A 25,182-nucleotide genomic window follows, 5' to 3' on the forward strand; every position below is an offset into this window, starting at 1 on the left:
TTTTCCTCTTAACCCCTGAATCTCAGAGTCAACGTGTGACTCACAAAATATTCATAGACTATTTCCAGATAATTAAGAACACGTTTACTATGGAATTAAGAGGTTTGGCTTTGGTGAACCTGCTCTGGCCTATCTGCTAGTTTTATTTCGGTGGATCACCTTAATGTCTCTTTAATTTTTGCTCTTTCTGAACTGCTTTTAATAGTCCTTTAAATCATTTCCCAACCCCCCCCCCCTTTTTTTTTTTGAAGGAGAAAAAAATTCTGAGAGGGGAAAATGGGGTTGCCTTTTGCTCCCAAAGCCTAAATGAATAGTCATTGCTTGTAATGCCGGTCTACACTTGACGCTTCCTACTGTTTTAGATGTGATGTATCTGGTGCTGTGAAGGTAATGATCCTCAACCGCAGCAATATTCCGTAACAGGAGTATCTGTCATATTCATTGGGATTACCATGTTCATTGATTTGTGTCTGTAAATCTGCTGTTTCTACCCTTTAAATTTGATCTATAATTGGACCTCCTTAAATGGTTCAGATAAGGCAGTCTGTATTTTCTCAATGCAGCGTTGCTGTCAGCTTCTCCTTTTTCATTATACATTCAGCAGACTTGATAAAATCAGCAGGACACCTCATTTGAAACTGTTTAATCGCTGCCTTTTTCCTTTGCTAAACCATTGAGGTGGTCAAGCGATGTACACAAATCATTTTAAATAGAAAATATGGTTTTCTCTGTGACCTAGCTAAATAGATAGTGTTATGCAAAACAAGTTAAAAAGTAATAAATGCCAAAAAAATCTTCTAATTGGAGTAAAAAATTGTGGGCAACTCTATCTTCTTTCTAAAAGTAGAGTATCCTGAGATATTGCCAGGACTGGAAAGGCAAGATGATGGTTTTCTAAAGATTCTCTGGTTTCTGAACAAAGCCAGTTTAATTTAAATTTTCAAATAGCACCGCGCTGCCTTTTGCATCCCTTCTCAGGGAGCCTGTACTTGTTTGTAATGCCTTTACATCCTACTTTTGTGGTGGGAGATTTGCTATCTGTTAATATCTATGCAGCATAACCTTTCAGCCATTTGCTATTGTGATAATAAATTTTTGTTTCTTTGTCTGTCATTTTGTCTACTCAGCTGTTACTCTTCAAAGTACAAACTAAAAATAATAGCTCTAAATAAATGCCACGTAATAAAGTGCTTTACAGTCGTAGCTGGAATATCCTGGTGGCTGCGGCTCGCGCTCCCATTACCATTGCTGGTGCTGTAGTTCTTCCCCGCGTGGCAAGGTGCCTCTGCCAGGACCAGCTCATTAAAACGGCCTCTTCTTTCTGACGGGCTTGGTATTTAGCGCTGTGCCCAGCAACCTGCCAAGGCACAGTTATGGGGCACAAGACTCACGGCATAGGACATATGAAATTACGTGGCATTCACTTTTTGAAGAAAATACAAATTCACCATCACCTCATTTTCCTGCTTCAGCACTTTATTGTAAATAATTTATAATTACTTCTGTCAGTAGTAGGAATGGGCCCAGTTGCGGGTTTACCCGAGATAGTGGTAAGTGTGACTCCAGGCTTTTGAAGAGCAGTATTCACCTGGTTATGTGTTCCTGTAGGATTCATGTTTGCACTGGCCTTGAATGTGACACTGGGCATGTTTTGCCATTGTTGCTGCCCCAAGGTAACGTGAGACGCTGGGAATTGGTAAATACACTAAAAATGCATCTTTTTCTTACAGGTTCTGGCTCCTTGGCAGCAATGGCTGTGTTTGAAGCTAAGTTTAGGCCAGACATGGAGGTATGTAAGTCCCTGCAGTTTTATTCTTGCAAATATTTTTCCAGTTGTATGTCGAACATTTGCAAATTGCTGATTCCTCCAAAACCTGTCCGGCGCTGTTGTTAGTCGGAATGCTCATTGGCACAGACACTGTGTTTGCGGAGAAGGCCGGCTGCTCAGGGAAAGCTGCGCTTGGAGTGGCCCTGCGTGCCTCTTGGGCTGGAGGTCAGCACTCTCCAGCTTTTTGCTTTGGCTGTGGGCTGTTAGGAGTCCTCTGAGCTGTAAATGCGGCTGCAGTGCCGAATGTTTTCTTATGTACTCAGCCTTCTGTGTCATGGCATCTCAGAATGACAGGTTTTTTGTCTTCTTACTAAGAATAGAGGAACTCTGGATGTCTTTGTCTGTCACACAGACTGGCCTGAAAGTGGGGGCAATTTTAAAAATCCCTATAGATTGTTCTGCATCTGGCAGCAGAGGTGGGACGAGACCTTGAGTGTAGTGGACTGTTGTCAGTGTGATGGATCTGGTGTCTCAAACACATTTACAAAGACATTCTTTATTATATTTTCTTTGGTGGTGGGGGAGGGTGGTATCTTCTGAATGACTTCCACCCAAGTCTGCTTTAATGATAGATGTACCCCATTAAGCACGCCCCCCCCCCCCCCCCCCCCCCCCCCCACACACACACACACACCAAACCTCCAGGCACAAGCCCACAGGTCTGCCTTGTCACTTCCACAGGAGTGTTCACGTGCTTGGATACTTCCTGGCATCATGTTATCCCCTGTGCTTTTATCCTTGCACTAAACCAGCTTGTAGGCACACAAGTTTTTTGATAGATGTTAATTTTTGATGGAGTGTATTCACTTGTTTTCAACAGTAGTAAGCTGTTTATGAGTGGGTTTACCCTATTTTTAATAAATAGGATGTCTCTGGGAATTATTACCTGACAAAGCTTTATGCCTAATCATTCTTGGAGAGGATTGCATATTTTAAAAAACAATGTTTTTGCCCTGGCCGATTTGCTCAGTGGTTAGAAAGTTGGCCTGAGGAATAAAGGGTCTTGGGTTCAACTCTTGGTCAAGGGCAAGTACCTGGGTTGCAGGCTTGATCCCCAGCTCCGGTCAAGGCACATGCGGAAGGCAACCAAATGATGTGTCTCTCTCGAGTTAATTTTTTTCTCCCTCTCTCCCCCTCCCTTCTCCTCCCTCCTCCCTCTTTCCTCCCTTCTTTTCTCCCTCCCTCACATTCTCTCTAAAAATCAATGGAAAAAATAGCTTCAGATGAGGATAAAAAAATTTTGTTCTTTCACCAGCTTGTCATTGGAGCATCAAGTGTCATAGGAGCTCTGAAGCTCCCTCTGCTCTGTAGGTTTAGGCCAAGTGCCGTGAGAGCCCGGGAATATAGAGCTGTGGATGCTGCTCAGCCAGCACAGCTGTCTCCTGCCAGAAGCCACTTCGCCTTGGGTACATGAGGATAACACACATAGTGACTTGGTTGCTGATGGCTAGATTGCTTCCCTCTCTTGGACTGTAGGAATTAAAACCCTGAGTAAAGATAGGATTTAGCTAGGTGTTTAGGCTAAGAACAATAGTCTTTTGCTCCAATTAAGAGTAGTAAACAGGTCCAAGTATCAACTATTGTATAAATGAGATTAGGATTGCGTTCTCATTTCTCAATGTGAAAATTTATTCCCACATCAGCATTATTTTCTGTTTGGGGTTCTTAAATACAGAGAAAAAAGAAGATATACTAGGTCACTACAAAGAAAAAAAACAAGGTCTTCCAGTCTTGTAACCAAAGGAGAGGCGTTCCTCAGGCGCCACAGATCCATTAGGAATAATGAAGGGAGAGGAGAAGGACTGGTGGTTTTCTTAGAGAATTGCTTCAGTAATGTCAAGCCCTCCTTTAAACCACATTAATCTTTTCACGTTTTCTTGAAAGCTTTGTCTGTTTCCAATTGATTGGGACCTCCATATGTTAAAGAAAAATGAGAATTGCAGAAAATGGAGGTATGAGGTATATTAAAAGTGACAACACTCTGCTAAAGTAATTTATTTAGAGTTTGGATTTGAAATTATTCAGAGGCCATGAATTTAATATTGACGTGATTTGGAGAAGTAAAGGGAAATGTGATCGATAATACTTCTGATACCATCAATCTGAAGATTGTTCCTTAGATCAGTTTTATCTGTAACTTGGAGAACTTCATATTCTGTGTTAGTTACGAGACTTTGTTCAAATTTCTATTTCAGATTGATTACCTAAATTTATAACTTCAGGTGACTTTTTTATTCACGGAATTTACTGAAACTTGAATCAGACTTGACAATCAACAAAATCATTTTATTAAGGTGAAGGTAGTACCTGCTTCTCCAGTGAAGTGAGTTAAACAGTAAATAGTGGGCAAATAATAGTGTAACGCCTGTCAGTAGATAATACTTTAAAAATCTAAAGATGTCGATACTGAAAAAGTTGGTTGTGAAGACCAGGCAGCCGCTTGGTTGTGAAGACCAGGCAGCTGCCCATCGGCACCCTCTTGCTCTTGTGAAGACGAAACGGTGCAGTGACCCGGGCAGGCTGAGGCTGCTCGCCCAGTTGAGAGGACTCTGTTTTAGTGACTTCGTTGTGAAGAGAATTTGGCCAAGGTGTCATTTGGTTTTGCATTTTCATAGAAATCAGAGAAATATTTTGGTTTCAAATTTCCAACTTTTTATTTTCTGGGAAGTTTTTTTTTTTTCTGGGGCAAGAAACCCATAACTTTTCGGTCTATTTTGAGACTGCAGGGTTGGATGACTAAGTCCGCTCATTCCTTTCCAAAGGGGAGAGGATTCTGGACATGCCTCAGACAGGAACCCGGAGAGCATTGCTGCCTCTCGTCTCAGGCATCGCCGGACAGTGACTGCTCACACTGCACAGAGAATTGCGCTGACCCTTTGGTCTGCAGACCGATGCTCTGTCCACTGAGCAGTATGAGTTTTTAATTTAAAATATCAATATTTATATTGATTATATTAAATACATACTATTTTACATTAGGTTAAATAAAAATATTACAGTTAATTTCACCAACTTTTACTTTATAAAATGTAGACACTAGAAAATTTAAAACTATATGTTCACATATTTCTATTGGACAGGGCTAGTCTAGCATCATTTCTTGAACTTGTCATTTGTAAACCACAGTTAAGATTTCTGCCATAGCCAGATGCCAACTGGACTTTTTTGAAAATTTTTTCAAATCAACTCACTGTTTTATAAATTAAGGTATAATTTACTTACTATAATGAAATGCACAGTTTGATAGGTTTTGGCATTTGTACTTAAAGTAATGGAGACTCAAAACCACCTAACATTTCCTTCACCTCACTGCAAACTGTCCCTCCCTCCCTCCCTTTCCTCTTTCTCCACCCCTCCCCCCTCCCCCCTCCCCCTTCCCTCTTTCTTTCTTTCTTTCTTTCTTTCTTTCTTTCTTTTCTTTTCTTTTCTTTTCTTTTCTTTTCTTTTCTTTTCTTTTCTTTTCTTTTCTTTTCTTTTCTTTTCTTTTCTTTCTTTCTTTCTTTCTTTCTTTCTTTCTTTCAAAGATGTTTGTTTTAAATATATGTTTATTGATTTCAGAGGGGAAGAGACAAGGAGAGAAAGATAGAAACATCAATGATGAGAGAATCATTGATGGGCTGCCTCCTGCACACCCTCTACTGGGGATCGAACCCACAACCCAGGCATGTGCCCTGACCAGAATCGAACCCGGGACCCTTCAATCTGCAGGCCATCGCTCTGTCCACTGAGCCAATGTGACCAGGGCTCAAATTGTCCCTTTTAATCCATTTCCTCCCCTCTCCTCACAGCCACTTCAGTTTTTGGCTTTTTAATTTTATTTTATTTTTAAAAATAGGTTTACATGTATAAAATCTTGGGTTTGATGTTCTGATAATATCCCCCCCCCCCCAGACATATGAAAATGAGCACATATTATTAACATAAGTAAAAATATATTCATTAGCACAGCATGTGTAAGTCCAGGGTGTGAATGTTAAACTATGGGGAAATAAGTCTGCATTCCTGCCCTACTGCAGCCCTTCCTCCTCCTCCCTGTTCTTTGAATGTACCGTGCTCTTGTCCAGGAAGCCTGCTCCCTGCTGGTTTCTGCCAGCAGTGCCCTCAGTTGCTCCCTCTTCTATTTGTGTCCCTGTGCTCCATTGTACACACTTGTCCCATTGCTTTATGGCTGTTTTCAGAGACATTCCCCCCCCACCTGCCATTGAGAGAGGGAGATTTTTGAGGGCAGGAGCTGTGAAATCATCTCTGTTTTTCAGCCCCTGATGTTCAGTAGGTGTTGGTTGAGTTGAGATAGGAAAACCCTGAGCTAAAGTGAAATCTGAGTCATCAGAAACCACCTGGGAAATAAAGGGACTCCCCCCCCCCCCCCCCAGCCCCCCAATCTGGAAGTGCTCAATTTTTTTTTTTTAAAGATACCAGAGGAAGATAACTGGTACGCTTTCCAAATAATATACATTAATGGAGTAGAGTCAGCCTAGCAAACAGCCCATTAAGTACACAGGCAAAAGTGAAGATGAGACAAAGGGCAAATGCTCTTTGGGAAATTATTGGCCAAAAAGCACAACAGGGAAGCCCAGCTGGGATTCAGAAATGCCTGAGACTGGCCTCTGCGGTTTCCAGTTTTCTGAGCCAGTGTCTTGCCCCAGGTAGAAGCCTTGGTTTAAGGTTTCATAGAAACTGCCAGCTAATCACGTGAGTTCATGACACATTAAAAATCTAAAAATCCTCACCCAGATGTGACCTTCACATTGCCTTTAGTGGTCTTGTGTAATTTTCCTTTTCTTGCTTTTCCCCTTGCTGTTAGCCTGGAAGTTCTCCTAGCACGGTAACTGGCACACCGCAGGTATTCAGCCAGTGTTTGTTGAATGAGTGGATAAGAAGGTGTTAAAAGCAACTTTGCTTAATATATAGTTCCCAATCTGATAACTTCACCTTTAGTGTTCATAATTCTTAGCAGTGATAGAAATGAAGGCATAAAAGATTTTATTATTATGGTAATCCCATGCTTTATTTTTATTTGCAAAGATGCATATTTGGGGATTGTACCTTTGTATTAGTGCATTTTGAAAATTCATCTGATGACAAGGCGCCAGTTAGAGGTTTTTTGGCTGGTGAAGTATTACATGAAGTTATTCCTCCAGATTCCCCCCCACCCCCAACCCCCGCCCCCTGTTGTTTAGGCTGGTATAAGAAGGAAACCCTAGATTCTGCTAATTACCCACAGGGTAGCTGGACAGGAAACAAGTGATAACTATATAGTGGCCTTTTGAGTCCATTTTCCAGTTAAGTATAAGGCATTTGACCATAGTAGTTGGATTATCGTGTTAGCTTCATGGGAGCATGATTCTTGAAAATTGATAAAAGTGCTGAAATAAAAACAGGTTGTAGCTCTAGCTGGTTTGGTTCACTGGATAGAGTGCTGGCCTGTGGACTCAAGGGTCCCAGGTTCGATTCTGGTCAAGGGCACATGCTGGGTTGCAGACTTGGTCCAATGTGCAGGAGGTAGCCAATCAATGATTCCTTCTCATCATTGATATTTCTCTCCCTCCTTTCCTCTCTGAAATCAATAATATATATATTTTTTTATTTAATTTTTTTAAAAAATTAATATTTAAAAAATATTAAAAAAACAAAACAGCTTGTATTTTAGGGTGGGAAAGGAATTAAGTAAATGAATCAGATGGCTTAAGTTTTCCTTTCATCCTTTTCTTTGTAGGAAGGAATGTTCTCATTTGGCCCAGTAAGAAATTTACACTCTTAAAGATTATAATTCATTAAAATGGGTAGAAGATTAATATTTAGTCTGTCAAGATTAATACCGTTCCCTCTTTGCACTAATTGTCAGAATCTCGGGCGCGGGTTCCTGAAGGGTAGTGGAGTGCGGCAGGACCCTCACATCATAGGGAGGTGATTCAAAGGCAGACTGTCCTGCACCCTCTGGTATCGACTTGCAAATTAGCATCTGGAATCTAATTAAACAAGCTTAATGAAAGTAGCAGCTGAATGCTGCTGGAAAAGACAATCCGCTTTCCCCCTCTCTGGTACATCTCTACTATTGAAGTTGGTCACCAAACAAATCACGTGAGCACAGTTAAAAAATTAGCATTTATTTGAAGAATAGAAACTGTTTTTCATTCCGTTATGCATTTGGCATGCCCCGGCGTCCCATGAGAGCCATGCCACAGCAGATAGTGCACAATATTTATAAATCCATGACAGGCAATAATAGCAACTTGAAAAATTCTTTTGCTAGAATCTCAAGTTGAGAGCTGCCAAAAGCTGAGAGGATCAGATCTGCAGTGGCAGCTGCTGTGCCCTACAGTTAGAATTCTAGACTTTGAAGATGCTCAACTTAAAGAAACGAAGACTGCAGGCTTCGCCAATTTTTGCGAGTTTCTAGAGCCCTGGCTCTCTGCCTTTTGAAGATGAGTTGCTGAAGCTTCTCCCACTGCCTGAGGCGTGCTCACACCAGCAGGATCTTTCCCCCTTAGTCTTAGTGTGTCTTCAGGTTTAAGCAGCACATGCTTAGTCAATGCCAACTGTTATGGGCCCTTCTCTGGTGCAGTACCGAGGGATGAGCTCCTACCCTGTACCCTTCAGAGAGGAGCTACGAAGATAGATGGTGACGTATATAAGTGCCACTTCAGCTGTCTGATTTATGGAGTCATATTTCATCACTCAGCAAGTGCTGGCCTCTAGAGAAGCCCTTATAGATTGCTAAAGACGTGAGCAGCCTTCGCCCTAAAGACTGTGGTTATCTCACGAACGCCATGCCAGACTCCTAGCTACAGAGGACATAGAATTAATCCGTCATCGCAGGCAGCTATAGATCCACTTTAAATAATGAAAGAGTTGATACTAATATGGTATCAACAAATCTTAGAAGTAACCAGGCTTTTTGTTTTTTAAATCCAGTAGTAGAAAGAGGCTGAAGTTATAGATTTCTTTGTGCTTTGCAGATGGACAATAGTGTGAGAGCTTGGTATTATTTTGATTTAAAAAACCTACAAAGAATCTGTTCAGTTTGGCACATAGATCGCTCCCAAAGGAAAGCAGAGTGTGTGAGTTCATTGTAGTTGAGTGGGCACGAGAGGTCAGGAGCCAGAGTGCTGGGCTGTAAGCCTGTTTCCACCGTACGTCTGCACGACCCGGGCAAGCCACGGCCCGAGACTGTCCATCCAGGAGATGGGGACCCAGAGTCCTGCCTGCAGGCTGCCATCAGGACTAGATGTGGTCTGTAAAACACCTCATGTGGTGGCTCACACAAAACTGGCTCTAAAAATACGGCAGCTGCTTCTGTTTTTTATTCAGTAGTAGGTTACAAACATCACATAGCAATATCTAGCAGGATTATTTGTAGCTGTATCAGGCTTGGTGATATTTAGGGTAAATAGATATGATTCTTCTTTCCCATCTGAAAGCTTAAAACCGGAGACAGACCTATGTAGTGGTCATAATGGCAGTGGAAGAAGCCTTTTTAACACCTAATATAGGCTGTGGGAGGTCTTGCTATGGGGAGAAGGTATTGAAAACACAGTAATCATAATAGCCGATGCTTGTTGAGTGCTTCCGCTGTGGCAGGCTTTGTTCTAACAGCCTTTTCTGCATTTTCTTATTTACATTTCAGTAGTCACATGAGGTCTGTACTTAAGTTATCCCCATTTTGTAGAGAGAAAAATGAGGGCACAGTGAGGTCACACAGCTTGTCAGTGATGGACTCCTGGTTTGAACCTGGTCATCTGGCTTTAGCGCCCTCTGATGTAATTGATCACTGCTGTTCCATTTTTTTGCTTGGCTTGTAGTTCTTTGACAGCAGAGTGTGGAAGACTTCTTATTCCAGGGAGCAGAGCTGTGGGCTCCTTGGTCTGTTCCTTCTCTCCGGTGAGGGCTTGTGGAGAGGGCAAGGAGCTACCCACATGCAGAGGAGGTTCGCACTCTGACAAGCGGCATCGGGAGGAGCCCAGGACTAGAAAGGTGCAAGGAAGTCAGATTTACAGAGATCCTGGGAAATAGAAATAAGGCGTTTGGCCATGGAAGATACTTTTTTTCTTCTTTGAATTCTAGATTAGTTTTCATTTAACTTTCTTCTTCTTTGAATTCTATTGTAGATTAGTTTTCATTTAACTTTCTTCTAACCCAAATATCCTGTGGTTGCTTCCCGCTCCCCCCCCCCCCCAAAGTTTTCGAATATTCTTTACAAGAGCTGTTTTTCTCTCTGTAGGTAAAGTTCAGGTGGCATAGCCCTCTTCAAATTTAGTAATGAGACCAGGAAGTCTTTAAATGTTGGTGAATGGCATTTGTCCATTTGAGGCAACTCATGAATAACTTGAACGAAAATAACAAAATAAGCAAGGCTATCATATTTGAATAATGAGGTGCGCTTTTTTTCCCAACTGCCAAAACTTTTTAATCTTTGTCAACAATTGTTCTGTCCTCCGTCTTATTTAGGTTGCATCTGTGCGACTCTGAGCTCAGGAGCCCTGACAAGCGGCATATGAATTCTGTATTCATTAGCGATCTTGATCCAATGCCTCTGTCCCTGCCATGGGGGCTCAGGTGTGGAAGCTGCTGGCTAATCCCACCAGCTGACAGTCAGAGGTTTAATGACTCCATGGGAAGGTGACCACTTGCTGGGAGGTTTGCTGACGGAACCCACGCAGCAGACAATGGAGATCAAGGAAGACTATCCGTGTTTAGCCGAAGCACCTTCCTGTGCAACGTGAGCCCTGTTGGCATCAAGCAGAGTTTTAATAGATGCAAAATTAAAAAAAATCATCTGACCTTCGATAGCTATCCTAACAATGAGTTTCCTGTCTATTGATATCGGTGGTGTGTAAGACAGTTTTTCTTGTAGCACTTTAATAGGTGTCAGTTTAATGAGCTGAACTTGACTCACTGTTGCAGATTTTTAGATTTTTAAGGTTATGTTGGTCTGGTTGCTATATCTGTTTAGGTATGTTGTATGTCTGGGAAAAATCATATAGTTGGAACCAAAATGCATTCTTACTAAATGCTTTTAGGGATTTATGCTGACATTTTTATTTATGTGATCGCTAGCTTTTACAAAATTACTATTAGAATGTGAGTTCTTGGATTGACTTGTGACATGTCACTAGATGTTTTGACCTTTTTTAGGTCCTCTAGTCTAAAAATGTTGGATGCCTTATTATTTAATAACAGCTTCATTGAGATATCATTTGCACCCATACAATTTGCTTAAAGTGTACAATTCAGTGATTTTTTTGTACATGCAGAGTTGTGCAAATATCACTAGAGTAAATTTTAGATTATTTTCATCACCCTCAAAAGAAACCCATACCCATTAGCAGTTCACTCCCCATATCCCTGATCCTCCCAGCCCTAGGGAACAACTAACCTACTTTTGTGTTGATACACTTGCCTATTCTGGACATTTCGCATGGTAGGAACCATACAATATATGGTCTTTTGTGACTGGCTTCTTTAACTTACAATATTTTCATAATATTTCATGTTGTACTATGTATCGGCACTTTATTTATTTTTTATGGTTGAACAGTATTTCACTGTGTGGACATACAGTTTATTTATCTACTCATTGGTTGGGGGCATTGGGAGTGTTCTCACATTTCGGCTATTAGGAGTAATGCTGCTGTGAACGTTTGGGTACAAGTCTCTGTTGATATATATATTGTCATTTTTCTTTGTATATACCTAGGGGAGGGATTGCTGAGGCATGTGTTTAACCTTTTGAGGAACTGTCAGACTGGTTTCCAAAGCAGCTAGGTCACTAGCAGTTTAAGAATTCTAATTTCTAACCCTCACCAACACTTACTATCTGTCTTTTTGATTGTAGCCTTCCTGGTGGGAATGAATTGGTATCTCATTGTGGTTTTGATGGATTCCTTATTGGTAAGACTAATGCAACTGTGAAGCTGTTTAGATGGAACTATTGAAACACTGGACTCACTTCACACACTGGATTTGGGCAGTAATTGAATTGATTGCTCATTTGTTTAGATACTGAAAGGTTCTTCTTGGAGGCTCTCTCCGAGGCTGTTATTGTCATTTGATTTTGGTGCTAATACCTGCTTATTGGCTTTCCTTAAGACCTGCAGCATTATCATTGTAAATTGTCTTTATTTTTGGGTAAAAAATGTATTAATTTTCTCCCTAGTTGTATTTAATGTAATGCGTTAATTTTTAGAGATGTCAGAACCCAAAGATAACATTTCTGAGGCCCTGATTAGAATTATTCTTAGTAGTCATACCCAGCAGAGTTAAATTGTTAATTTTAGAAATGAACAGATATTGAGGATGGCACTCATTTTGTTCAGTGGGTGATTTGGAGAATTACTATTGACCTTTAGAATAGATATTAATGAGAAGATCATATTGATGGTTAAAGCTTCTCACCAACATCAGATATTTTGAGTTGTCCTTTTATTTTTTTTATTTTTTATTTTTTAAATATTTTATTGATTTTTTTACAGAGAGGAAGGGAGAGAGATAGAGAGTTAGAAACATCGATGAGAGAGAGCCATCGATCAGCTGCCTCTTGCACACCCTCCACTGGGGACGTGCCCGCAACCAATGCACATGCCCTTGACCGGAATCGAACCCGGGACCCCTCAGTCCTCAGACCGACGCTCTACCACTGAGCCAAACCGGCTTTGGCAAGTTGTCCTTCTTTTAAGAAGTGAGTTTATTCTCCTAAATTTGAACCCACTGGTAGGCCAGCTTTGGAGAGGCAGAAGGACTTCTTGAGTTACGGTTATTCCCTTGGATCTCCTTGCTCACATTTGCACCTTGTGGTGTTTTAGGAGGCAGATGGAAGTTTTCTTTGTTTTTTCACCTGATACTTCAAAAGCAAGACTTAGCTCTCTACTGCAAGAGTTTGGAATTTCACTTGTAATTGCTTCTCTCTCTTTGGTTCTCTAGGATTCCTTAGTCTTCCTTGACTTAGAAATAGCCATTATATGTCTGTTCCTCTGGCCAAGTCCCATCTTCCTTGTCATGGTGGTTGCTCAGTATCATTTCTACCTTTGCCATAGTATTCTGCCTTTGATGAAAGTTGAAGTTCAAAGTGGGATTTTTTTGTAAGGAGGTTGAAGGAAATTTTAGAAAGTTTGTTTTGTTTTTCCTGTTTAGTATCAGGAAGCAAAAATGGCTTAGAAGAGAGGAGGCCAAGAAGGAAAGCTATAGTTTACTAAAATCTCCAATGAGCTGGGAATGGATTCCTCCTGGGGCCTCGGCTCTGGAATTCAGGAATCAACAAATCTTAGGAAAGTGACCGTGTATAAAATTTGAAGGTCTCTATTTCCAGTTCTTTGAGGAGTAATGAAAGTACTACAGATGGTATAACTGACATAGTTATTGACTTTGAGAATTCTTCATTGATTTTTTTCTGCCCAAAATATTTCTGTGCAAATTTTTCCTTCTACCCTACTATGTACTGAATTCATTTTTTTTTTTTTAATGACGTCAATATGTAATCAGTCAGCAGTTACTTATTGGGGATCAGCTGAATGCAAGGCATTGCACTGGGTGCTGTAACCCAGAGGTAGTATTGAAAGAGGCTCTTCGTTCTGTCTGGCGGTGGAAGTTCCTTGTACAGCCATATGCAAAGTAGATTGAAAAGAAGGGGTTATTTGATTCTGTAGTAGATGGATAATTATTTGTGATGCATTTCTTTGGAGCAGGTGTTCCAGTTGAAATGTTTTCACTTTACATATTCCCTATAACTGTGGAAGGTAGGGGAAAAGATAACCATATAAGAGAAATATTTCACAAAGTGTATTGCTTGCTGCACCTGTGGCAAAGATCCAGCAGGCAAAAATAACTTCTTTGTGACCAGAGACCCTTTACTCAGAGAGGCAAGAGCTAGATTCAGGGATGATGTTGAATAGAAATAAATGTCTAGTGACTTTGAACAGGTAGAATTAAAAGGAAAATATTATTTCTATATTCTGCATCATGATATCAAAGAGAAAATGGACTTTCCCCCTTCTCTTACCAAATTGAAATGCCTTTGTTAACTTGGGTCTCAGAGTCATAATTTAAGGCACTAAAATACTCCCTCTTTCTAAGTTACCTTTTCTGTGTTCAAGCCAAGCCAAGATCTGCAATGTTGTAGCTTCTTGGGAAAAGAAATAAGAAGTTCTTTTATTCATTGATTTCTTTCCATTCTAGAATCTAATTTTGTAAAAATTTTGAATCAAAACCACTTACTGAACAGTGGCTTTCATGGGGAGAGGGGATGCGCCCTCCCTCCCCCACCCCTGCATTTTGTGTCAGAGTGAGGCTGTGTGTCCCACACCCGAGCGATCATCTGTGGTCAGAGGCTTGCGAGGTCCCGAACAATGGCTTTCTGTGTTTCTTGTCTACAGACCAGAGAAGCGGAAGAAGTGAAATACGGGATTGAGTGGAACTGGGTGGCAGCTTAGAATCTTATAAGTTTTGCCTTGGCAGGTAATTTGGCATAAATTGTTAATGTAAATCTGGGTTAGTGGTGAAGACGTTATTTTAGTAAAAAAGATAAACTGCTGATTAATTCAGCATAGAACTCAATTACAAATTGAAAGTGTCTCTGCGGGACTCCCGGACCCTAAAGACAGCAGATGTTGAATTGATACTCCAGCATATTTCACAGTGGTATGAAATATTAACATGGTTTATTATACTTGTGTGGTGTGCGGTATCAGAAAGGGGGAGGCGGGCGGAGGGGAGGGCATGTGGGTGTGCAAAGCAGCCAAGCATCACACATTTGCTAATATACACTGAAGTGCGATTAAGAATTTTAGGAAAGTTTCTTTTTATTTAAAAAAAAAAATCAAATAGCTCTGTGGAAATATTAAGTTTAAAATAACATTTAGGCTAACTATTTAAATGTGGTAGCTATATATACATTCACATTATACATGTAAATGAACATAAAATAAAAATAGTAAACTTACTAACCGAATTTTCAAATGGTAAACGGGACCGCTGCCAATAAGTGTAGGGGCACTTGGGGGCTTGAACTGTATTTCAGTGAGTTAATTGTCAGCGTTCTGGGCTGGAAAGTTTTCATGGGCTGCTGTACTGTTTTTACCTTCTGATCTAAAACATATGGTAATTTCAAAATGCCCCTATAATTTTCACTGGCAGAGAAGTTTCGTTTCTAGCCAAAGAAAAAAGGCTTCACAGTTTTCATATATCTGTATCAACTCAAGGGGGGAAAAGTCAGCAAATTTTATATATCAGACGATCTGAATAAATGGAACTGCCAATATTTGAAGGGCTTGGCAATTCTTAAGAGGCATGAGAAGAAAGTTGGCGTAGATGAGATATTTCAAAGCCATTACTACTATTAGGACAGTTATTTATTTATTTTTTACTTCACAACCTATATCAAGTCTAGGTTTTGCTAGCTGAAGTAAAAACAGTTCCAAAAATAGCCAAATGATTATGATAAGAACTGATAAACCCTGGATACCCTCTCCTGTTATGAGGGTGTTTTTTGTTTTTTAAAGTGCTTTCTCAAAGGTTTCTGAGTCATAAAAATTTGGCAAAGGCAGAAGGTCAGTGAGCAAAGAAACCAGAAGTTTCTTGGTAACCAGGCCACCAGAGGAACATCTTTTATATCCCAGTGGGAGTGGCCTTCAAGCCCTTCATAAACTGTGAGGCGGTGGGCATCCTGAGGTATGAAGGGTGCCTCTCGAGCTGGGTGCCAGGCCCTGTGACTGGTTATGACCCCTTTCTTAGAGGCATTTACAACCTAGAGGGTGAACAGGCCCACAAACTATAGAAATTATGGCATGAAAAGTGCAAGAGAACGGTAGCTAGAAGGAGGTGCAGAGGTAATAAGAAGAGTTGGTGGTGGAGGGGGAAGCTGTAAGATGGCCTCAAGGAACATGTGACTCCTCGCTTGCAATGTTTCTGTCTTGGGTTTGGGGAAGGAGTGGAGCAGGGCGGCTGAAGAGGAGAAGAGACCAGTCCAGACAAGGCATCACGTACAGAGGCAGGGGGTCTCTCCCGCTCCAACTTTCTGTCAGTTGTGTAATCCTGGAAGTTTGGACGGCTGGACATATTGGGAAACAGGAAAACGAAACTCCAGACAGTGTCTGAAGTTGTCTAGGTGGCCATTTCCTGAGTCAGTGTGGCCCTTTAATTAGCACCTGCTCTTCGGTGTGGAATAAGGCCGGGCTTAGCATCCCTGTGCCTGCGTGTGAATATTTAGTTGAGAAAGCTGCCACGTTCCATTAGAGATGGTTGTGTCTCGGCAGTGGGTGCAGGAGCTGCACAGACTTTTCAGATGTCCTTTGAGATTTCCGTTGCCGTGTAATTGGGAGATGCCGGTACTTAGTGTGTTGTGCATGGCAGAATGTGAGATTACCTGCTGTAATGAGACCCCAGCAGCACACCCAGGGAAGCAAAGTTTTAACCTTAACAGATAATGTTACTTGTGGGTTTCTGGGAGGTAATTTATACCACGCTCCCCTAACCCTGAAATTCTGTAGGAACAAAAATCATGGTGTGAGGTTGTGCTAAATAGCTATTTTAAAATTCCACCCAGTAGTACAGGTTTTTTAAGTATATGCAGGGAACATTGTATCCGTAGGATGCAGTCACACTTGTAGTCATTGGCATTCTGTCATAATGGTGGAATATTGTTTTTCTGAAATGGGGACTTTGGTGATGTCAGAATATTAAAAAGGTTTTAGGACTCATTATCTCTGATTCACATCCATTGGTTTCTTCTAACTCAGATCAGTTCAATTGGGGTGGAAGAGGAATAAAAAGGTGCGATGGAAAGTGTGGGCATGGGCTTTGAAGAGGTCTGGGTCTGAAGATTGATTTTTGCCTCTTATGTAACCCGTGAAGCCCTGGTTTATAAAATACAAACTCAGTGGTAAACGGGCTCAGGTTATACTTGAAGGGGTTGTTTGGTGAACGTGTTTATAAATTGCAGTCTGGCTAACAGAATGGCTGTCTTATCCTCTGGCCTCTTTGGACTCTACACTCTTCGTGGGCCAGGCCTAGTCCGTTTGGACTTTCTCCCCAGTGTTGAGCACAGTGTCTGTGGAGAGAGAGCATCAGTGTCATCAGTGAATGCTCGCGGAACTAAACTGACCTGTACACTTCTTTCAGGGGTTTTATACCGTTTGAAATTGGCTTCATATGTGGCCCTCTTTAACTTCCCAGATGAGTGCTCTGTACATCCTGGGGTCTCCTTCCTGCTCCTCTTACTCCCCAGGAGGCTGCAGAAGCGGATCCTGTAATCCAGTGTGTTCCCAGTCACAGCCTCCCCGCAGCCCTGCCTCCACAGCGGTTCCCAGCCTCCAGCCCAGGGAGTGGATGGCTCAGTGTGACTGTGCTTTTCCTTTTTATCTTTATTGTGTGACCAAGGAACACATTCCCTTCATTTCCCCCTCTGTTTCCAGGTGATAACCTTCTCAGCACCTCCGGGAACATATTGGCAGAGTTACCCACTGACCGCATTGTTTTACGGAGGGAGAGAGAAATATCACTGAGATCTTATTGCTACCTGGGCAGCTTGGTTTTCATTCGGAGGATTGTGAACATACCTCTCGCTTTCTTTAAACCCAGTCTGTTTTTTCTCTCTGATTGTATTTGATTCAGTGCAGCCTGCAAATATATATTTATGTACACATGCTGTGAGCGCTGATTTCTTCTCCTTGTGGAAAGCAATATGTTCCCATCTCTCTTGGTCCTTTTCCCTCTGGAAGCTTAGGTGTTTTCCCTTCTAGTCACTGTCTCAGAATCCAGCAAAACCTCTTGCCCACCGCTGATCTCCTGGTGGGCTAGGAAGACATAGGCCCTGGTGATGCCAGGCAGTAAGTTGGCACGATCCCCCACCCCACTTACCATAGCCGTGTGCCTTTTGGTGCAGAGCCTGTTCCCTCTGCTGTGCAGGTGCTGATTGTGAGGAGGAGAGAGGAACATAATGTTTGGCTCAGCCCAGGGATGTGGTGGGTGCCCACGTTAGTTTCTCACATCCTCGCCGCTTTCCTTCCAGGAACTTGCTAACAAATCTGTTTGTAAAACCTGTGTTAGGGGGCATTCCTGTTCCTTTATTCCTTCCATTGCCCTTGGAGAGAAGCATTATCCCCATTTTCCCAGTGGGCAGTCGGTGGCTCTGAGAGCTAAGTGCTGCGTTCATTAGTGACCCAGCTCTCCTGGCATTTCTCGTTCTGTGTGCTTTGTGACAGCCTTTGGTGGCCCACTGTGCCATGGGCCCGTGCATCCCCTCTCCTAGCCCCAGAGTGCAACCTGGGACAGCCGAGTTGGCCGTGACTTGGTGGGCAGTTCCTGTGCCTGAGCACCCCTCCCCATCCCTGCTGAAAACTCCTGCTTAGATCACCCTGCACTCGCCGCAGATTTTCCCTCCTTATCTGCACCACCCGGATCATGGGCGCCATAAAAGCTACTGAGGAAAGAAATGACGGAACCATCTAGACCTTAAAGACACAGTCACCAATTCACTCCTCCCTTTGGGCATACCCAGCAGCCGGTGCAACTCCATTCCACCGGACAGTTCCTAGGCATTCACACAAGTAGATGGTGTTTACCCAAACAGCTCAAGCCCAAACCAAAGCCCAAACCAAAAACCTTTGTTTTTGTTGCTCAGCCATGTCTAAAAAATTAAATTAACTTTTCCCACTGTAAGATAGATAACGTGGCTACACATGGGGCACATCAGGTCTCTGCATGATACAGGGAGCATACTGCTTGGAGAGGGGTCTGTTTTAAACACTTTCTGAGCTCTTTAAATTTTATCCAACTGTCAGCCATGAGTGACTGCTTTAGGCCACATCACTGGCACAGTCAGAACCCCAGCACGGCTTCAGGCCACCGCCAGTCACTGGGTCTAAACCTCTCCTCCGGAGTGTCTGTCTGAACGCTCTGGTTCCCTGGTCCCTAGGGGCACTGATGCGGTTTTGAAATTACCCCCCTCTTGGTAATTAGTTTGTCTCATAATTAATTTCATCATTCAGTTTGGTAAAGCTACGAATACATTTGAAGTTGATGTTTTATATGTTTATATGGTGATGTCCACACCTAGCACTGGCTGCCTAGGACAGAGATGGAGATGGCGCGGTTTTAATTCCCTTTTTAGAGACCCAACTCTGTCACAGCCAGACTTTTATCTGCTCTGCTGCCGATCATCAGAGCAGTAGCAGATCAGAGTGATAAAAGATGATACAGATTTTCCCAGATGAATTTGGACTGCTTTAATTCTATGTGAGTAAAGCCCTTAGTTTTTAGCAAAGGAGCAAACTGTTATGAAATAAATATCCTCAGATGTAAACAGCAAGTAAGAAAATTGAGAGGTCAGTTAGGGTGCCACCCCATCCTTAGTCCCCTCGAGCAAAGGCAGGAGGGCCACTGTCCCCACTGGCATGGAGGTGGGAGGAGGGCAGAGGGCCCTCTGCAGTGCCCGGAGAGACAGCCAGCAGGGCTTCTTCCTCGTGAAAAAGGCGGAACGTTTCCTTCTTCTCAACCCCTTCCCGGCAGCACGGCAGCTATGGGAATGGAAGATCTTTTCCCAGCATATGACCAATTTCATTTTTTAAGAATTAAAAATATTTCAGTTACAAATTATTTCAAGTGACATACCGTATATTTGTACTTTCACCTTCCAAAGCTGTATCTAAAGTAGTACATTAGTTTTTCAGTCCAATGCATATTTCATATTTTGTAAGGAAGGCACTGTTCAGAATGCATAACTAAGCATTTGGATGTAGAATGTTTATTGAAAGAGTATTAATTTGATGCTGAGCTGTCCAGGGTGCCCATTGGCTAGGGCACCTACACTGTACCCTGGTGACATTGCCAATGTAAAAATCACTTAGGTGAGGAGATAAATTCGATTGTAGCTGTAGACGAGAGTCGTGTGGGAAAGTTTCTTTGCAGTGCTATTTTGGACCTGCACCATAGCGGAGGCCAAGGTAATCTATCAGTTTGTGAGTGTCTACAAAATGCAACTCTCCAGATAACAGGTTTAAAGTAAAGATTTAATACAGTCTCCATCTCCTATGATGTTGCAGTGACAGTTTAAAACTCATTCTCTAAATCTCAGCAGACTTTATAGCCAGCAGTGGGCCAATATAAAGTTTAATAGCATTACAACACATAAATCATCTTTTAAAGATGCTGCTAGTAGCTCCAATATTAAATGCAGACAATCGCCTGTGTTATAAATAATTTATCAAACACCATTTCAGATTAGCCTTCCATGCTGAGTTATTTATTTTAGCCTTTTCCGTACGATTCCTAAGGCACTTTTTGAAAGATCCATTACTGGTCAGTTTAATGAACTTGGGGGTCTGTTTTGTCCCCTCAAGCACTCGGGTACAGCTGTGGTGACCATTACATGGCCGACACGGACCTCTTTGTGCCTTTTACAAGTGCTGCCCATTTGTCATGTAGCGGTAAATGGAGCTGCACATTGGAGTCCAGGGACACATTGCGCGATGCAGTGATGGAGACAAACAGATAGCTCTATAAAGTGCTGCTTGTCACAGCTGACTTGTAGTGCAGTACATCACTCTTATTGTAATCTCATTTAAGAAGCAGGGGTGGCCCGCGGGACTGATATTCCCAGTTAGTTTGGTCTTTGTAGCCATAAAGCAGGAAGTGCTCCTTTTATATTCTCTGAACTTGAGGGAGTGTGCTTTTTGCTTGGATTAATTATTACAGGAGCTTCTCCCTGGCACTGGGTGAAGGTTTGTCAGCACCTTTCTTTGGGCTCCTTCTCCTGGCCTGGGCCTTAGAGATAAACTGTATCTCTAGGAGCCCTCTGGCTTGCTTGATTGAATAAGTTACCGCTTATTAAGCAACTGCTACACGCCAGACACTGTAGTAGGTGCTTGTCACTTTATTTCTGATTCTTGCAGCAGTTTGTGAGGACCCCTGATTTGTCATCACTGAATCACAGAGGAGGAAGGTGAAGCCAGAGAGGTGAAGTGACTTGCTCAAGGTTGCACAGCAGTTAAGTAGGAAACTGGGGATTCAAATCTAGCCTTTCCACCTCCACATCTGCCAGATTACCTTGACCCTGGGTCCCCCATCTAACTTTAACCATCAGGATCATGCTGATCTTTTGCTTGAATGTCTCAAAATAAAAAGAAGCCTGGGAGATTCTTCTGGTAGCCAGGGTGAGTCCTCCTGGCCCAGCTACATACTAATCCAAGTCCCTCTGTGACTAGAACATAAATCTGTGAGCAGCTGGCCGGGCGGATGCCGACCTGACAGTGGGAGAGCATCCCACCTGGGCCTGACAGCTGGGGTCACGGGCTCCGCAAGGCCCGGTCAGAGCGCTCTGTCACAGCTGTCCCCCGTCAGATGATGCGCAGGACCTGGGTCACTCTGCGTCTTCCAAAAAGGAGGTGCAGCTTCCTTATGAAGAATGAGTCCCAGGAGGAAACAGTGCTGCTCGCCTGTATCGCGGGCCAGAGACAGATACAAATGTGGTGTTTTCCCTACCTCTTGCTTTTAGTTTGTGATTTTTTTTGATAGTTTTCCTAAATAGTTGGTAGCACGTGTTAAAGACAAGAGTTGTTTAATTGTGAAATTCTACCATAAAGAAAACACAGTATGAATATGCCCAGTAGCACATTTGCATATGTGTATAGAATTCTGGGAATGGAAATCCTGTGGTGAAAGGCAGTATTCGACATGGGAAGCAGTTCCTGGGACAGTGGGTGCCTGTAAATATTGGCTGAGGACAGTAACTGTAAGTAATGGGTGGGTAGCAGAGCCTCGTTTGTGTTTGAGAGGGCTTTGGGGTGGGGTTGGGGCTGTGTGAAATAACACTTTGGATCTTAATATTGGTCTTTGTCACATGACATGTAGACATGTTTGTTTGGGTGGTAGTCTGTGGGCAGCTTGTGAAACTGCTCACCACCCCCTTGGAAATGACCCTCAGAGGAGCTGTTAGCTGGCTCAAAGAGAAATTGGCAACCACCGTCCTTCTTTTAAACTTGCCCGAGCTCTGAAGATCCCCGGTGATGGGGAACGACATAACCCCAATCAGGGAGCTGCTGTCCACTGTCCCCGACTTGTTCAGGAGCCCCCAGCGCAGAACTGAGACAGGTTACTTGTGAGCTGGTGTGGTGCGTGGCATGCCAGCCCTGGAGCCTGAAGCCCTCTTTTACTCATTATTTACCGGCAGGGTGACCCTGGCTGAGGATTGTGTCGTCGTCGTCCCCCCCGTTTGTGACAGCACCAGCCTCTGAAGATGTGTGGGAGCAGGGATAAAGACCATGATTGCCAAAGTGTCTAACGCAGTACTTGGCACATTATAGTAGTGCTCCATAAAATGTAAGGCTCATAACATTTTTGAGTCTGGTGTATATGAGGAGGGTAGGATTGGGAAAAAAGTAAGGGACTTGTGAGATTCTTTTTTCCTTAAGGAATTATCGTCCATAGAATTGGTGGGGAGAAAGGAATTTAAAAGGTGTTATCCCAATTTTTAAAAGCCTTTATTTTACACTTAATAACAGCACACATGATAATTTTATGAATAAAGCTATAATCTGCACATTTGCATATATACATAAAATGTGCACATTTTAAGTTTTGTAAGTCTACTGACAGAATATTTGTAAAATAGAGGAAGGCTCACCTACAACTCAGCACTGTCAGCATTCTGGTATCTGTGTGCCGGTCTAATTGATTGGCATCAGATATGCATGCCTAATATCATGTGTATATTTCCGTTTCCTTTTAGTCTCCCCATCCCCATCCCCAAATATAAAATAACTTTAAACTGCAGTCCTAATTGATGCCAGCAGGATTTGTGACATCCACCAGGTACTGTTGGCTGGCTCAGGGCGCCAGCAGCAAAACAGCGATGACAAAGCAAAGGAAATAATCGGCAGAGAAGAGAAGGAAAGCAGAGGCGGTAGGTCAGGCACAGGGGAATAAACAGGATGCCCCCAGCACACGCAGGCATGCATGTTCAGGGTGGTTTAATAAGAAAAACCAGTTGGAACGAGGTTGCTTTTGTTAGGTTAGCGGTTGGCTTTTGCTGTGTGGATGGCAGCAGCAGCAGCCGCCATCTCCTTCTCTAAGGTGCTGCTTTATTACCACCTGCACTGGTTTCTGGTAAGGCTTAGGCCTCGTAGACTGCTGGGAGTCCCGGGAGAGAACTCCTGATTACAGGATCTTGTTATGGGGCTGTATATGTGCAAGACAGTAACCGCCTTTGGTGCCCACAGAGGTGCCAATCAGAAAGTGAGTAAAACTGGGGAATAAAGATCAGAATGATACCCTAGCCTTTGCTGCTGGGTTGCTGAGGATCCCACTTCTGGCAGGGCCATCTCCAGCTTCTCTGAGGCTGTGGAGGGTGCTGTTGACACTGGAATCCCACTGCCTGGCTCAGGGCAGGCAGAGGAGCAGGAGTCCTGAGTGGTTGGTCTTTCAGATCTCACAGCTTCAAGTCAGAGAATTTGCCCACTGATGCGATGGTCTCAGGCTGGAATTTGGGAAGGGGAGCCTTATTTCTCAAAGGATGTTACTGGATGTGCCCTTTAGTTTAGTTTGCATGTTTATGGACTCCCATGTCCTGGTGAGTAGGGAAGGGGCTGCAGCACAAGTTGGAGTCCCTTCTTTGGGAGATGGGTTCACTTTTGTTGAACTTGGTGTTCCCCAGGTCCCACCTTGCTTTCTCCTGCCGCCTTCTGCCTCATTGCCCAGTTTTTTGAGTGCACGGTGTGCGGCCTTGCCTTCAGTCCTCTGAAGCTTTGCTGAGCCAGCCAGTGTTCCCACCGCACCTTCTGCTGTCTGCTGGGCATACATTGTAGTTCCTTGGGTCTGATGTCCCCGCTGGACTCCAAGTCCCTACAGGGCAGGGGCCTTTGGGTCTTTATCCATCCCGGCATGTTGTAGGCCTTCTTGGATAGGAAGTGGAGTAAGCTATTTTTTTTTTTTTAAACCAGTAACTGGTGGGGACTTAGACTTGCTTCTTAAAGGAGAAGTAGAAGAAAGAGTAATTCAAAGAAACGAATCACTTCAATGAACACGTAGTTCGTTTGTCGGGGAGGTGATAGATTCTTTTGGGCAAGAGGTCCCACACTTGGCTCTGCCACCATTTCCCAGGACTCTGTTTGGTGTTCTTCTCCCTGTGATGCTGACTTTCTTCACTGTGTCATCGGGAAGCATGTTCACACCATTGTTGGATATTTCATTCCGGGGTTAGCCAACTGCAGTCCATGGGACAAAGCCACTCCCCCGCCTGTCTTTGTTAGTACAGTTTCCTTGGCACATAGCTACACACACTTGTTTACATATCGTCTATGGCTGTTGTGTGCTGTCGTGGCTGAGCTATGACATACAGGCAGTCCTCAGGTTACATTGGAGTCAACTTACGTCGTTTCATGGTTATGTTGCCATCTCCCATTTATTTATTACAAAAAGGTTCTGCCATTTCGACATATATACATATGTGCTTTATGGTTTTTATTATTTACCACAAGGTCAGGAATTGTTATCTTTTATTTATTTTTTTTATTTTATTTATTTTTTTTACTGTTTCATTTCATTACCGCTGTGTATGTGCTCCTTTTGAGTGACGTAGGTGCTTATGCGGGTGGGTTCCGACTTACGGCAAAAATCGCGTTGTGTCACGCCGTAGGAGCGGATCTCTGATGTAACCTGAGGACCTACTGTATACTGAGTATTCACAAAGCCTGGCCCCTTTACAAGAAGAATTTACTGAGCTCTGATGAGTTGCTCCTTCTGCCCGTCACCCTCAGCTATGTGGTGACAGGCCTGACGCAGTGTGTGGAGGAGGGATGCATGCATAAACGGTGTGAGAGGCCTGGGGCCCGCGCTTACCAGATGAGGAGCCTGTGGCAGATCGCTGAGGCACTGAGGCCTTTCCTTCATCTCCACGCGGGCATTGAACACAGCGCCTCCCTCCGGGGAGTGTGCACACAGCTGGACACCATTGTTGCCGTTCTCTTTCTCAGGAGGAGGAAGCCAAGCAGCTGGTGAGCGAGGCCATTGCAGCCGGCATCTTCAATGACTTGGGGTCTGGAAGTAACATTGACCTCTGTGTCATCAGCAAGAGCAAGCTGGACTTCCTCCGCCCGTACTCGGTACCCAACAAGAAGGGGACCAGGTGAGAGAAGCCTGTCAGATTCACTCCAGGGAAGTGCTGGTGTGTCCCATGGTGACCACCGTGTCTCTCAGGGGACAGTTCACTTTTTCTTGAGTCTTGCGTGTGTGGTCTAAAGGGAAAGCCCAGGTCTGGCTGTGGGTCATTTTTATATTGTTTAAGCTTCCAAATATTTCCGAGGATACAGGTCAGCCTTGTTGCCACACCAGAGAAGGGTGGTGGCAGCTTGAAGGCAAATGACCAAATG

The 25,182-nt window shown here is 43.2% G+C and overlaps 1 protein-coding gene across 1 annotated transcript in view; it reads left to right on the plus strand.

The window, feature by feature from the left end:
- The window catches only part of PSMB7 (proteasome 20S subunit beta 7), a 50,499-nt gene that overhangs the window by 24,794 nt on the left and 523 nt on the right, over window positions 1-25,182 (plus strand). The window contains exons 6-7 of the mRNA XM_084898410.1: window positions 1,731-1,789; window positions 24,787-24,938. Coding sequence (XP_084754536.1) covers window positions 1,731-1,789; window positions 24,787-24,938 — 211 coding nt within the window. The remainder of the gene's footprint in view (window positions 1-1,730; window positions 1,790-24,786; window positions 24,939-25,182) is intronic.

The sequence above is a fragment of the Pipistrellus hanaki genome (genome assembly GCF_964339955.1).
Source record: "Pipistrellus hanaki genome assembly, chromosome: 11".
In the NCBI taxonomy this organism is placed as follows: Eukaryota; Metazoa; Chordata; class Mammalia; order Chiroptera; family Vespertilionidae; genus Pipistrellus; species Pipistrellus hanaki.